At 42.5% G+C, this 14477-nt stretch overlaps 1 protein-coding gene across 9 annotated transcripts in view; it reads left to right on the plus strand.

Annotated features, from left to right (window-relative positions):
- The window catches only part of DENND5B (DENN domain containing 5B), a 98532-nt gene that overhangs the window by 59507 nt on the left and 24548 nt on the right, over window positions 1-14477 (plus strand). For 5 of the 9 annotated variants that reach the window (XM_083401328.1, XM_083401325.1, XM_083401323.1 and 2 more), the window contains 5 exons: window positions 2624-2811; window positions 6514-7050; window positions 9186-9417; window positions 10677-10827; window positions 13609-13702. In XM_083401328.1, coding sequence (XP_083257454.1) covers window positions 2624-2811; window positions 6514-7050; window positions 9186-9417; window positions 10677-10827; window positions 13609-13702 — 1202 coding nt within the window. Of the gene's footprint in view, window positions 1-2623; window positions 2812-6513; window positions 7051-9185; window positions 9418-10063; window positions 10136-10676; window positions 10828-13608; window positions 13703-14477 lie in introns of all 9 variants that reach the window. The other 4 variants (XM_083401322.1, XM_083401326.1, XM_083401321.1 and 1 more) reach the window with 1 other exon arrangement.

A 14477-nucleotide genomic window follows, 5' to 3' on the forward strand; every position in this document is an offset into this window, starting at 1 on the left:
ATATACATTTTTTAAAAAATTAAAGAACTCTCCAAAACTTTTTCCATCGTACATACTGGAACATTTTTGTTTTATGAAATTGATGATATGTGTTCAGGATATGTGTGGAAGAGTGTGCATGATCATTGCTTATGGGAGGAGCCACATTTTCACATTCCGCCACTGGGGGAAACTCACTTTGTGGTTTTGTAACAGGTGGCACCCTGTCTTTGGAAGGCCAGTATTGTCATCCTTCTGGTGCCTGGCTAATTCTTTTTTAATTTTCTGAGGCTTTCGAGGTTTTGGTATGTATTAATACATTTAGATCCTGCCTTTCCTCCAAGGAGCTCAAGATGGCATATGCAGACCTCACAACCACCCTGTGAGGTAGATCAGGCTGAGAGACAGTGCTGGGCCCAAAGTTACCCAGTGAGCTTCGGGGCTGAGTGGCGATTTGAACCCTGGTCTCCCAGGTCCTGGTTCAGCGCTCTTAACCACTACACCACCTTGTCTCTTGATTAATGTTTAGCTGATTAGTAGTTCAGCCTGCTCGACTATTTTTAGGCGACTGTATTTGTTCTGATGTTGAATTTTATTATATGTTATTTGTATTATTTGGTTCTTTTGTAACCTGTATAGCTGGATTTATTTTCAACAAATAATTAAATTGTTTATTTGCTGTTCCCTTTCAAAAAGTACATTTTCCTAAGCTTCCGCCCTCTTGAGAAGGCTTCATTGTGCTAGAGATAAAGAGGGAGTTTGGGCTGCCAGTGCCGCCCCCTAGCAATTTTAAATTCCTGGGTGAATACTGATCAAATTGTTTTTCTGTGCTGAAAGCCTGGCAATATACTCTGATGTAGATAAGGCATAAAAAGAGATAATATACTTGAGAGGCAGTGGTTTTTATTTTGCTCATTAACGCTCCTCCAGCAGAGAGGTAATAAATAGGAAGCTATTCAGCTAATGGGAGGCAGTATAAAAGTGTAGACATGGCGCACATGCATTTAGAATGGATTTGACCTGTGTTTCCAAGCTAATACTTCTAAATTTAGTTTACAATGGTAGCCTCCCTCTTCTAAAGCCATATTTAAAGCTGTGTAAAGTTTGGATGTGGGTGGAGCTGTGGGTTAAACCACAGAGCCTAGGGCTTGCCGATCAGAAGGTCGGCGGTTCGAATCCCCGTGACAGGGTGAGCTCCCGTTGCTCGGTCCCTGCTCCGGCCAACCTAGCAGTTCGAAAGCACGTCAAAGTCCAAGTAGATAAATAGGTACCGCTCTGGTGGGAAGGTAAACGGCGTTTCCGTGTGCTGCTCTAGTTTGCCAGAAACGGCTTAGACATGCTGGCCACATGACCCGGAAGCTGTACGCCAGCTCCCTCGGCCAATAAAGCGAGATGAGCGCTGCAACCCCAGAGACGTCTGCGACTGGACCTAATGGTCAGGGATCCCTTTACCTTTACCTGAAAGTTTGGGAACGGAATACTTAAGAAGAGGGTGCATTTCCTTCCATATGGCACCCTGGTGGAGTGCTCATAGTAAACATTTCAGTATTTCTTTTGACCTCTTTGGACCATGTGCTTGTAAGTCATAGGACTTTTTCTGTTGTGGGAAAAGGCATAAGACCTGTCCTTGTTAATCTGACTGTGTGTTTTGTGTGTGTGTGCTCGCACACACACACGCGCATGCACACACACAAAATTAATAAATGTGAAGGAGTCTAAACTGTGGGAATCCATTCTTAATTAACCAACTAGAGTTAATATGAATACAACTGTTCCGACTCAAGAAGAGAAATTAAATCACTGTTAAATGCTGGTGAGCCACTTGACGATTTTCAGTTGGGATATATTTTACATTCATGTGAAACCTTCACTTAGAGCCCCCTCCCCTACAGAATCATTTGCACTTTCTAATATGGAAGAAGTAGTCGAAGATCAGGTTGGAATTGTTGGAACAGTATCGGGCAGCATCAAAAGAAGAACACTTTATATCAGTTATTGTACAAACATCCTTTCTGGCTAGAAACTTAATAGAATACACAGGAATAAAATGCTGACAGGGTACTGGTGAGTTTGAGAGTACTGGCTTGAAATCTTGTTTTAAAAATAAGTCCTAGGGTGCATTTCACGTTTGTGTAGTTAGTTCTGATTTTCCGTCAAGGTGGATTTGCAGGCTGCCTCACTTCCTGGAGCCTGCTAACACGTGAGCTGAAAATTCAGCCTAATGAACAATTATGAGCAAAAACGGGCATGACAGCCGTTGCTCCCCTTGCTGTTGGTTCCTTTCTTGTCCCATCTGCATATTGCTGTTCCTCTGGCAATTCAGCAGAGCAATGTACATAATTCCGCTTTGCCGTTCTCCTGGTGTTCATCTTAAATTCACTTTTTAAATTTTGTATCATAGCTGGATGTGTCTATTAAAATTTCATAGCTTTCTTTGTGTAATAGTTCTGGAGTTAATATTTCAATCCGTTTTAAACAAGCAGCGAGCTCGTGCCGCACACTTAAATCAAGCTGACGAATAGCTGCAAAACGTGCTCTGTGGGTTTAAGAATTGCTCTGCACTTGCCGTCTGTCTAATGCTGATGTGTTGATGGCTTTTTAAGAGGAGCGATATAGTAATTCTGTCTTGGTTTTCTCTGTTTAGACTACCAGAGACTGATGACGGTTGCAGAAGGGATCACCACGCTGCTGTTCCCATTTCAGTGGCAACATGTCTATGTCCCCATCCTCCCAGCCTCTCTCCTGCATTTCCTCGATGCTCCTGTACCTTACTTGATGGGCCTGCAGTCGAAGGAGGGAACAGACCGTTCCAAACTGGAGCTTCCCCAAGAGGTGACTATTGCACACGGCTGAACCTTAGTGCTGTATGTAGTGCTGAATATTGGCTACCTGAGTTCAGGATGCCTTGTTCTGTTCTTAAAACTTGCCGTGAGCTACAGTGGTGCCTCGCAAGACGAAAAGAATCCGTTCCGCGAGTCTTTTCGTCTTGCGGTTTTTTTGTCTTGCGAAGCAAGCCCATTAGCAGATTAGCGCTATTAGCGCTATTGACAGTTTAAGGGCTAAAAACGGCTTTTTAAGGCTTAAGGGATTAGTGGTTTCGCTGCTAAAATGCTTTTAGCAGCTTAGCGCTTCAGAAAAAGGGGTTTTGGAGCGGGCGAAAAATTCAAAATTTTTCGTCAATTTTCGTCTTGCGAAGCAAGCCCATAGGGAAATTCGTCCTGCGAAGCACCTCTGCAGACGGAAAACCCTTTCGTCTTGCGGGTTTTCCGTCTTGCGAGGCATTCGTCTTGCGGGGCACCACTGTATATAATTCCACATGGGTATTCCTGGTTTTTCTGTGCATTTGTAGCAAAACCATGGGCTCTGTATTTGGACATGGATCCTCTCTGGATAGGAACATCAGAGTAAGGAACGCAGTCTAAATACTGTAGCTGTTTCTCTTTTTACTCAGTCCAAGAAGAAGACCCCCCCCCTCTTTTTTTATCGGCTTAAAAAAAAATTATACAAACAGCAAAACAAAGAAGTCTAAATTAACATTGCCTTCTACTGATAAGAAATAATAATGACTATTACAATAATGAAAATGCTAAAAGTACATTTACTTCCCCTTTTTAACTTCTATTCTGGTTACAATATATTACTATTCTATAAGAATCTATTATATCCTTTGCTGTTCCATATACAGTGGTGCCTCGCAAGACGAAAAGAATCCGTTCCGCGAGTCTCTTCGTCTAGCGGTCTTTTCGTCTTGCGAAGCAACCCTATTAGTGGATTAGTGGTTTAGCGGCTATTAGCAGCTATTAAAGGCTTAAGGGATTAGCGGATTAGCTGCTAAAAGGCTATTAGCAGCTTAGTGCCTAGAAAAAGGGGGTGGGGAGCGGAAAAAAATCGCAGGAACTCGCAAGACATTTTCGTCTTGCGAAGCAAGCCCATAGGAAATTCGTTTTGCGAAGCACCTCCAAAACGGAAAACCCTTTCGTCTAGCGGGTTTTCCGTCTTGCGAGGCATTCGTCTTGCGGGGCACCACTGTATTATTTTATTTCCCAAATTCAACCTAACCCTCCCCGCCACCCCACTGCTTCCCCTCACCTGTGTGAGATCTTCCCATCATAATATATACTTTTTTCTAGTTGCTTTGATAAAATAGAGTAACTTGAAAACTGTTAAATTATAATTACTTCTTGTGTCCTTACACGCTTAACAATTGCCTATTAAGAGTTCTGCTTTAACACCATATTTCTTCATGTATTCTCCCATGCATTCCCATTCTGTATAGAATTTTTGATTGGAGCAGCCCCTGATTCTTGCAGTCATTTTTTCCATCTCGGCAAACTCACAAATCTTAACTAGCCATTCTGTCATTTGTGGTACTTTTTCTGTTTTCCGATATTTTGCACTTTTGTCCTTGGGTATGTCGTTTGTCAATAAACTCAGTAAGTATGACTCTGGTTTTTTTGAAATAGAGCTCCTGAGGATCTTTTTGATCTCCTCATGTATCTCATTCCAAAATTGTCTTACCACCTTACACCCCCACCACATATGGTATAATGTCCCCACTTCTTTATTGCACTTCCAGCAGAGATTTGGATGCTTTTTATAATTTTTTTTGCTAATTTTACAAGATCTCTTTAGGTGCAGTTGTGGCACAAAAACATTTTTACACCGTCATTGTTTACGTGTCCTGGCACTTCAGAAGTTTTTTTTTTAATGGTCTTTCTGACTATTGGGCTATGAAGAAGCATATTCCCTGACCAGCTTTGTACCATTTGTTGTACGGAAGAGCTCCGTCTACCCAGCCAAGCCCCAGTAGCATTGAATTGCCTTTTTCCAGTTTATGTGTGTATCCCATTTATTAGGGCTGCTGGCCATCACCAGTCATTTAATTTAGTTTATTACTGTTGACAGCTGTTTCCCTGCATCTTTTCCTGTTTCTAGCAAGGTGGTTCAAATATATATACATGCCACTTGTTAGGATTTTATCTCAAGTGCACAAAGGTTTTATTTTTAGCCCCAAGAGTGTGGAGCTTGGCCTGAACAATGAAAGGAACACAGAAATGAACCTTTGTTCACTAGTATTCGTGTGCCAGAAGACCGAATGGCTTTACCATCTTGTAGAAAGCGCTGTTTCAAAATGCCACCATTAAATGCAGCCCCTCAGCTCCTCCCCTTCTCTATTACCTAGAGTCATTTTTCAGTGGATGTAGGAGTAGAAAGAAAAGACTAAAAATCAGATACCATTAACAGTTTCAGTCTGCCTTGCATAAAAGACGATCTCACCTCCCTAGTGTATGGGAATGTGCAGCATGGAGTTGAGCTTATCTTGTAGATCCTCCTCCTACACTCAATTTATTTTGGCATTTTATCTCACCCATGTTATTATTGACACAAGGGTCGTCTATAAAATAATAAATGCAGGTCCTCATCCTCACAATATAATATGTAGAAAGAACAGATAAAGCTAATGCTCAAATAAACTAGAATGTAGTTTTATAAAATCTCAACACCTAATGCTTGGGAAAGTAATTAAGCTGACACCGAAAAGATAACACCGTAGATGCCCCGTTGAACTTCTGAACCTTGCAGTCCTTCCCTGCTTCATGTCCTGTTTTTAAAATATATCTCTAAGCATATGAGGCAGCTAATTAATGTAATTTGGGGATTTAGTTCAGATTCCTGCCTTTTCCTTCCTGTGAGAAGCGCATTGCAAGTGGACTTCTTCAACACACCCTAGAGAAAACAACCGAGTGCTGGTACCAATTAAATATCAGTTCAAAGACTGACTAGAATGAGTTGCCATTGCCCTTGTGAATATCTAGGTCTCCTGTTATGCTACTTTGTCATGGTTGGTACATCTGAGGCCTCGGCTCCCTTGCGGGGAAACAAACTGGATTCAGCACAGCAAATTCATGAGCAATGAATTTCAGACTCTAGCTGAGTCGTGGGGGTGGGGAATAGTAATCTCTTCCAAGGCACCACTCTTTATTTTGAGGGTTTACTGGTTTATGTAAAAGTTGGATTACTTTATATTTCCAAACAAAAGATCCCCTGTATGTGGTGAAACCGTTGTGTATATTTTTGAAGCCAGCCTCACTGTTGGACAGGCGACAAACATTTGGGCACTACTAGAGGGGAGCCAATGGCTCATTCTTGGGTTTTCTATAATAGTACTTTAGTAGGAGAGAATATTTGGATTAAGCTGCCTCTGGCATGAATATTTTGCCCATACCCCAATCAGTTGGAAAGGTTTGTTTTGTTTTGTCTGTTTGTTTAAAGTCTTCCCAAGGATTTCCCTGTAAAGGCATCCCTGCCTGTTCAAAATGACTTCTGAATATTTTATGTGAGCTGATGGGTTATCATTACCTATGTATTTCTTATGTTGCCGTTGTTGATGTGATGTGTTGCATTTTTTAGTGTGTTGATTAGTATATTTCACTTTGTCTCCAAGAGACTATTTCACCCCCCCCCAAAAGAGACTATTTCTGTATTAGGCAACTAATACATTTAATAATAATATTTGGCTTTCCCCCCCTCCAGGCTAACCTCTGCTTCGTGGATATCGATAACCACTTTATTGAGTTACCAGAGGAACTTCCTCAGTTTCCCAACAAGCCGGATTTCATCCAGGAAATCTCCGAAGTTCTGCTTCAGTTTGGAATTCCCCTTGAGGGCACCCTCCATTGTAGCGAGAGTGCCACCAAGTTTAAGAACCTAGTCCTCAATGACTTGGCCAATGACAAAAAAAATGGGAACGTACCAAGCAACACCATCAACATGTATGAGTTGCTCAAGGGCAATGAGACTATTGCCCGCCTCCACGCTTTGGCAAAGAGAACAGGGGTGACAGTGGATAAAATGAGCATCAGCATTCCTCTGGAAGAGAAGGAAAGGAATGTTAAGCTCCAGTGTGAAGACGGGGAGCTGAGGGACTACAAACTGAACGTTCAGCTACGAGAGGTCTTCGCCAACCGCTTCACGCAGATGTTTTCTGACTATGATGCTTTCGTCATTCAAGCGGCACAAGACAGGGAATCGTGGCTGACCAACAGGGAACAGATGCAAAATTTTGACAAAGTAAAAGCAACCAAATATTTTCCTTGTAACAATCAATTCGGTTGCCTTGCCTCAGTGGTAGAGCACATGATCTCATTTGCAGCGTCCTAAGTTCAGTCCCCTATCTCTGGTTTAAAGGATCCCCAAATACTTTTGAGTTAGAGAATACTGAGTTACATCAGCTAAACGGTTTGGCATTAAGGCAGCTTCATGTCGATAGCACTGGCCCATAGGGCGCACCTCTTATTTTTTTTGGGGGGGGGAATGAATTTTAAAAAATTATTTCCCCCCCAGAACAGGCTGCTATCCACAAGCCTTGCAAGCCCGGCGGCTACTCCTGCCGGGCTCGCAAGGCTTGCATACACCTGCGCGAAGCACGGGTCGTCCTCCGGAGGGCGCCCCATGCTTCGGGCTGCAGGCTGCTGCCCGCAAGCCTTGCAAGCCCGCGGGAACTCCCACCGGGCTTGCAAGGCTTGCAGATAGCTTCCTGAAGCCTGCATTCGCCCCATAGGATGCACACACATTTCCCCTTCATTTTTTGAGGGGGAAAAGTGTGTTCTATAGGGCGAAAAATACGGTATATATTTAGATTCTCTTTTCCCATTCAAATAGCAAAAGCTCTTTTCAAATTTTGGCACCCGAAATTGCTTAGCAAGTGTAAATGGGGACGGCTGTTATTTAGGTCAGGGGTGGGAAACCTATGGCTTTCCAGATGTTGTTGGGCTCTGTTAACATCCACACTCCCACCCACTCCCACATGGCCAGTTGTCGGGGCTCATGGGAGCTGTGGTAAAGCAGGTCCCCTCACCCATGATTTAGATGCAGCCTGGTTTTGTCTAGGCCTTGTTAGGTGACTGGTTTATTTTTCTTACTAGAAAATACTTCAGTTGCATGTTGAGTAAGAGGAGGAATACTTGAGGAGGCAGCTGATGAAATAACTTCTCAAATTGATCCAAAATGATGCTGACATGGGTTTTTCTCTTTTTTGAACCATAGATTTGGTATGGAAAATTTATCAGAATCTTGTGGGATTTCTTTATTGCCAGTAATGGCAAAGTTGTCCTTCCTTTGTTCATATATATATATATATATATATATATATATATATATATACATACATACATATATATATATATACACACATATTTATGGAGTAGTCTTTGTGACCAAGTCAAGGCTATCATTTCCTTGGGTGAGATATTTGGCCCTGGATATCTGCCTTGAAAAAAGTGCCTCTCGGCCAACAATGGTAACCATTCTGTGTAATAAGAGTAAAAAGTAGCAAATAGGAACTAGAGTGAGACAAACTAGAACTGGTGAGAAATTTTGGATTGGAGATCTTGGTGCAATCATGTTTTTTATTTTCTTATCTCTGACACTGTCGTGTCACATTAAACCATAGTTTAAAACTAACTATGGTTATATGTGAACAAGTTCTCATGATGCTCCTCTCTCTCTCGTTCAGGCTGCTGCACTGCAGACGAATAGACCATGGTCTGGCTTGTGTCCTCTGAACTTGGTCTTATGAATTGTTTCCTCCAAAGAATCTTGAGTATTAAGACGAGAACAGATCTTGGTTACTGCTTGTAGCTTTATGGGAGGAAACAAACCACAAGTCTGGGTTTGGATGACGTTGTACGCCAGACTGCAGGCTGTTTCATTCATAGTGCAGCTTGAGCAGGGAAGGAGTGCTACAGAACTGCCTGAGCTCATTGGCATGAAACCATAGTTTCTTTTCAATTTGGTTTAGTGTGACGTGCCAACTAGGTCACTGTTTGCTATTGGGCTATGCATGCTCCCTGTGAAAGTATGCTTGGGACATACCATATTTTTCGCTCTATAAGATGCACCAGACCATAAGACGCACCTAGTTTTTGGAGGAGGAAAACAAGAAAAAAATATTCTGAATCTAAGAAGCCAGAACAACAAGAGGGATCGCTGCACAGTGAAAGCAGCGATCCCTCTTGCTGTTCTGGCGTCTGGGATAGCTGCGCAGCCTGCATTTGCTCCATAAGACGCACACACATTTCCCCTTACTTTTTAGGAGGGGAAAAGTGAGTCTTATAGAGCAAAAAATACGGTAATTGGACAATTACTGAAATGGAAAACAAGTATACTGCAAGGTGTAACTTTCTTTTGGGTTCCCTCAACTCTAGGCTTCGTTTCTCTCTGACCAACCTGAGCCTTACCTCCCATTCCTCTCACACTTCATTGAAACTCAAATGTTTGCAACATTCATCGACAATAAAATTATGTCCCATTGGGAGGAAAAAGACCCATTTTTGCGAGTGTTTGATTCCCGAATCGAGAAGATAAGGCTGTATAATGTCCGGGTTCCTTCACTAAGAACGTCTACATATCAGAAGTGCAACACATTGAAAGAAGCAGGTATGTACAGGTCTATCAGTTGTCAGTGTACAAGCTTCAAAAGAGAGGGAGAGAGAGAGAGAGAGAGAGGGAGAAAGAAAGAAAGAAAAAGAAAGAAAGAAAGAAAGAAAGAAAGAAAGAAAGAAAGAAAGAAAGAAAGATACTAGCTACTCAGAAGTTGTATTTTACCCTATTTGATTTAGTTAATTCATTTGCTTTAATTTATATCCCTCCTTTGAGTCCCCTTCACCACCTTTGAGGCACCTTACAGTGCAGTAAAACAAAAAGGAGCAATGCAAAACACCTCAAGAAAAACAAAGCATTAAATTGGGTTAGTACAATCTGAGAGTTCATGGAAACCAGCAGGAGAATCGGAATTAAAAATCTAACTTGCCAGCCCACCCCCTAAAACCTTCTACAATAAAAAATGTTGACTGGATCCATTTAGAATGTAAAAGTCCCTGTGGAGGGATTTAGCTGCGCAATTCCTTTTTACCTGTGAAAGCTATTCTACTGTCACTGAAGGTATTTATTGCAGCTGGCTAGATATGATCTGTCAAAATGTGTTGTTTTTCCATTTTCTTTTATGTTTAGAAATGAAACACTGGGATTTAAATAGCCAAACAAAAAAGTTTAATTTGTGTTTGAAACCATTTTAAATTTTCAGGTCTGCTTTTTCTTCGGAGGCTAGTTTCGGTTGATATGGTGGCACCAGAACCTCATGCGCTTCAAGTTGATAGTAGTATCAAGTTTCCTTCTGATCTCTTAACCCCACAGATCTGAATCCAGCACCCAATGTTTGTTTGACTAACACACAGGCATGGAATCTTGTGTTCCTTCACCTCCAGCATTTTGCTCCAATTGTTCACCAAGGAACAGAGTTGGTTTTGAATATGGACATACCGATATTTCAGCCCGCGTTTTGAGAAGCAGCTTCCCTCATTCCCATTTAGCAATGATGACTCAAGCGATATGCTGTTGGTGAACAATTTTTTTAGGAGTCCCTAATAGTAAGCATGGTCCTGTCTACTAATGGCCTCTGTTCTTGCCATAGCTGTCAACTTTTCCCTTTACTTGCGAGGAATCCTATTCGGAATAAGGGAATTTCCCTTAAAAAAGTGAAAAGTTGACAGCTATGGGTCTTGCCTCACCTATATAGACTGACCACAACTTAACTCAGGTGTGCTGGCTCCAGAGATAGATCCTGCCTGTGGAAGAAAAGCTCCTTGGTTTCATTTAACTAAAAAAGAAATTGTTTGTGTGTTAATTGCTATTTTCAGCTCAGGCCATTGAACAGCGGCTGACGAAGATTGATCACACTGCAATCCATCCTCATTTGCTTGATATGAAGATAGGCCAAGGCAAATATGAACAGGGCTTCTTCCCTAAGCTTCAGTCAGACGTGCTGGCAGCTGGGCCTACCAACAACAAGTAAGCTTTTGCAACTGTAATAACCCCTTGGAATGCATGGGAATAGTTCTTTCAGTGTAGTCTCTAGGCTGCTTTGCCGATTTAGGATTCCGTTCCCTCAGTCACTGAAAAAAACCCCAGCGATACCTAGATATGAGCTTGTACTTTGCCCTTGGCAGCATTACTGTAGCCCTCCAGCTGTTTTGGGACTACAGTTCCCATCATCCCTGATCACCGGTCCTGTTACCTAGGGATGGTGGGAGTTGTAGTGCCAAAACAGCTGGAGGGCCAAGTTTGGCCATCACTGCGTAGCGTACCTTCTATGAGGCTTTCCCGTGAAGAGTATCCAGTAGCTTCAGGTGCTGCAGCCTGTGCCAAATCACTTTGAGGATATATTGCAGAAGCCTAGTTAGCTATAGGTGACCAGAGATTTCATGTAGCTAAGTTCTTTGTGGGTAAGTGAGTAGACTGGCTGCAGTGGAAGAGAAACTCCTCCAGCCTCAGCCTGAATGGAAATGCAGGATAGCTGTAAAAACCACCTTTTAACCAAGTAGGTTAGCAGAGAGGGGACAAAGTTCAGGTATGGGGCTTCTCTTCCTCTGTGGAAACACAAGCTTTTATAGCATCTTAGCACACTAGAAAAAAAATTACAATTTACATGCTAGTTGCTATGGGCTTATTTACAAGGCTATATTATTCCAGTACTTTATCATCTGCACTGACGCTTCCTGTTATCCCCTGGACATTGTATTTTGTTCTTGCCAGTTACAAGCTTTGTATTTGGAGCTGAACTATAAGCATTTAACCTGTTACGAAATGTTGATTTTTCGAGTTCCAATCAGAGTCTCCAGATTCTCTTTTTCTGGTAACAAAAGGAGTTATAATCAAGCAGGAGCAGACATCTTCATTGGGTTTTCTTTGATTGATTTTAAACTGCAGGTTAACTTGGAGGGAATCAGAACACGTATGCTGTGAAATCAAAGTAATTAAATAAGCTCTCTAATACACTAATCTCCACTGATTATCCTGTAATTCTTTGTAATTACTTACAAAGGAGCATAATGCGTCACATGTATTGGTTTGGTAGAGCAACCAGCAAAATGAGCACAAGAGCCGTTTACATCTCTGAACGTTTTTGCAAATGGAGTAAGAAACCCTGGATTTTTATCTTTAGCAGTGTCCTCTATACTGTACATGAGGGAGAATGATTTTGATACTGGCACCCCAATTGTGGAGCACCCTTCCCTTGCAGGTTTAATGGGCACTGATCCTGTCGGGCCTCAGCACCAGTTAAAAACGTGCTTGTTTGCCCAGGCCTTTTGCTAAATTATTACTGATGAAGATCCCCTGACTGATTTGTTGTATTAAGGTTATATTAGTATTTTTATATAACAGCATTTTATTGGGTGGTATTCAACCAGGTTTTATGTTGAGTAGACCCATTGAAGCTAATGGGCCTAACTTAGTCATGTTCATTAATTTCAGTGGTCTGCTCTGAAAAAAACCTAATTGAATTCCACCCATTATGTTTTATGCCTTTTGTTTATTATATTGTATCCTGCCTTGGACTTGGATTTAATGAAGAGTGTGGTGTTTGGGGTGTGTTCATTCCAGTGTGGGGAAGGGGGAGCTAATGCAGGGAGAAGTTCCTGCCCTCTTTTTTTCTTTTAAGGAAACCAGGAAGGGGCATATTCCAGTATGAAGATTTGGTAGTATTGACTTGCTGCCCTGGAAGAAAATTTGTTTCTCCTTACCAGGCATCTATAACAACATCAGAGCACTAGTATTTGTAACACTTATGATCTCAGCTGAATTTGGCTTTTGTAAATGTGTTTAAATGTAGACATTCTCTAAGAAGGCCCTTAGAAGAGCTGAGATCCAGTGTGGCCTGGTGGGTCTGTGAGCTTACGGTAGGTATTCTCCTGCAGCTGGACAGGGGAATACCTAAGGCAAACCCTTTCCCACCTAGTTGGCCTGTGGAAGTCTCTTCCAGTTGGAATTCATTTAATTGTTCAGAAACAGATGAGAGAGGGGGCGTCCAATGCTGGCATCCAGCAAAATGTGGGCATGAACAAGTGGGCGTGTTCAGGGTAGGAGAGGCTGAGTCAGTGCAAAGAGAAACTGAGCAGGAAGACCAAAGAGTCTCCCATGTGCTGTGGATTTTTGAGAGGATATTTAATGAGACTTTCCACGGGCATCATAGGAGACTCTAGTTGGGCACACTATCATTTGTAAATGCCACATTGGCAACCTCTGACCTAGCCAGTGAAGAGTAACTTGGAATGTCTCCATGGCATCCTCTCTTCTCCTCATTTTCTTTCTGTCACTATCTGTCTAGTTCATGGGTTGGCAAACTAAGGCCTGGGGGCCAGATCCGGCCCTGTCGCCTTCTAAATCCGGCCTGCGGACGGTCCGGGAATCAGCGTGTTTTTACATGAGTAGAATGTGTCCTTTTATTTAAAATGCATCACTGGGTTATTTGTGGGGCATAGGAATTCGTTCATTTCCCCCCCTCCAAAATATAGTCTGGCTCCCCACAAGGTCTGAGGGACAGTGGACCGGCCCCCTGCTGAAAAAGTTTGCTGACCCCTGCTCTAGTTTGCAATGGGCCCTTTTGGAGTCATGAGGCTTGTATTGGAATATTAAAAGAAGTGGGTCTAAGTTAATTATGTCCATTACATTCAATGAGTCTTCTCTTGAGCTAGTACCGGTGCTAACCTTTTCCCCCTCCGGAGTTGGCATGTAATTGTTTCTTACATCTCTCTCTCTCTCTCTTTCTTTCTTTCTTTCAAATAACCTCAGTCGGTGGGTGAGTCGAAGCGCTACAGCACAGCGCAGGAAAGATCGCCTCCGGCAACATTCAGAGCACATTGGCTTGGACAATGACTTACGAGAGGTAAGCGCTGTGGTTAATAGCAGAGACACCCAATACCTGTTATCCATTTAGGGTTTGGCTGCATTAGCTTTGTCAAAACTTAAGAGCAAGACCTCCGCATATAGCATGTACGTCTCCCCACACCAAGGAAAAAATCTGGGACAGGAGCAGATAACAGGGTGCATCTCTGTCTAGAAAGAATTGTCCTCTCCCCGCACACTGTCCCTGCAAGGCTAACATGTAGACTGGCTTCCTTTCTTCCTTCCCCAAAGGTCTGTTCTCTCAAATCAGAAATCATTGCTCTCAGCCGGTTGTATTTTGAGATTATTGTTAGCCTCTTCCTATGGTTGCACTCACTTGCTCTTCCAAAATGCATCAGTATGGCTTCAGGGAAGAAGAAGGAATGCTTCTGGGAATGGGAGATGATAGGGATTTAATTCCCAGGAGGAACTTGCTTTAATGTCCTCCCTTATCCCATAAGATCGCTAAATCCATTCAATTTAACAAAAGGCTCAGTTTTCAGAAAGGATTACAGACCCCCGCTGATCCGCTTGTCCAGTGTGCTGAACATCAAAGCAACTCCTGAATTATGCATTTAAATGAATGCTAAGCTAAGCTTCCATCAACTTAATTATGGCTTCTAGTTGTACTGAGGGCCCCGTGTGCATATAAGGCTCCTCAAGCTGCCTCTAGTTGGCAGAGCCCCATAAGCGCATGGAAGTCTTCTTCCCATCCATAACAGTCCTTGGGTAAGTTGTCCTTGGGCATGCAAGGTGGTCTTACTGGACTTTGAGGG

Source organism: Podarcis tiliguerta (assembly GCF_965153285.1).
Source record: "Podarcis tiliguerta genome assembly, chromosome: 10".
Classification (NCBI taxonomy): Eukaryota; Metazoa; Chordata; class Lepidosauria; order Squamata; family Lacertidae; genus Podarcis; species Podarcis tiliguerta.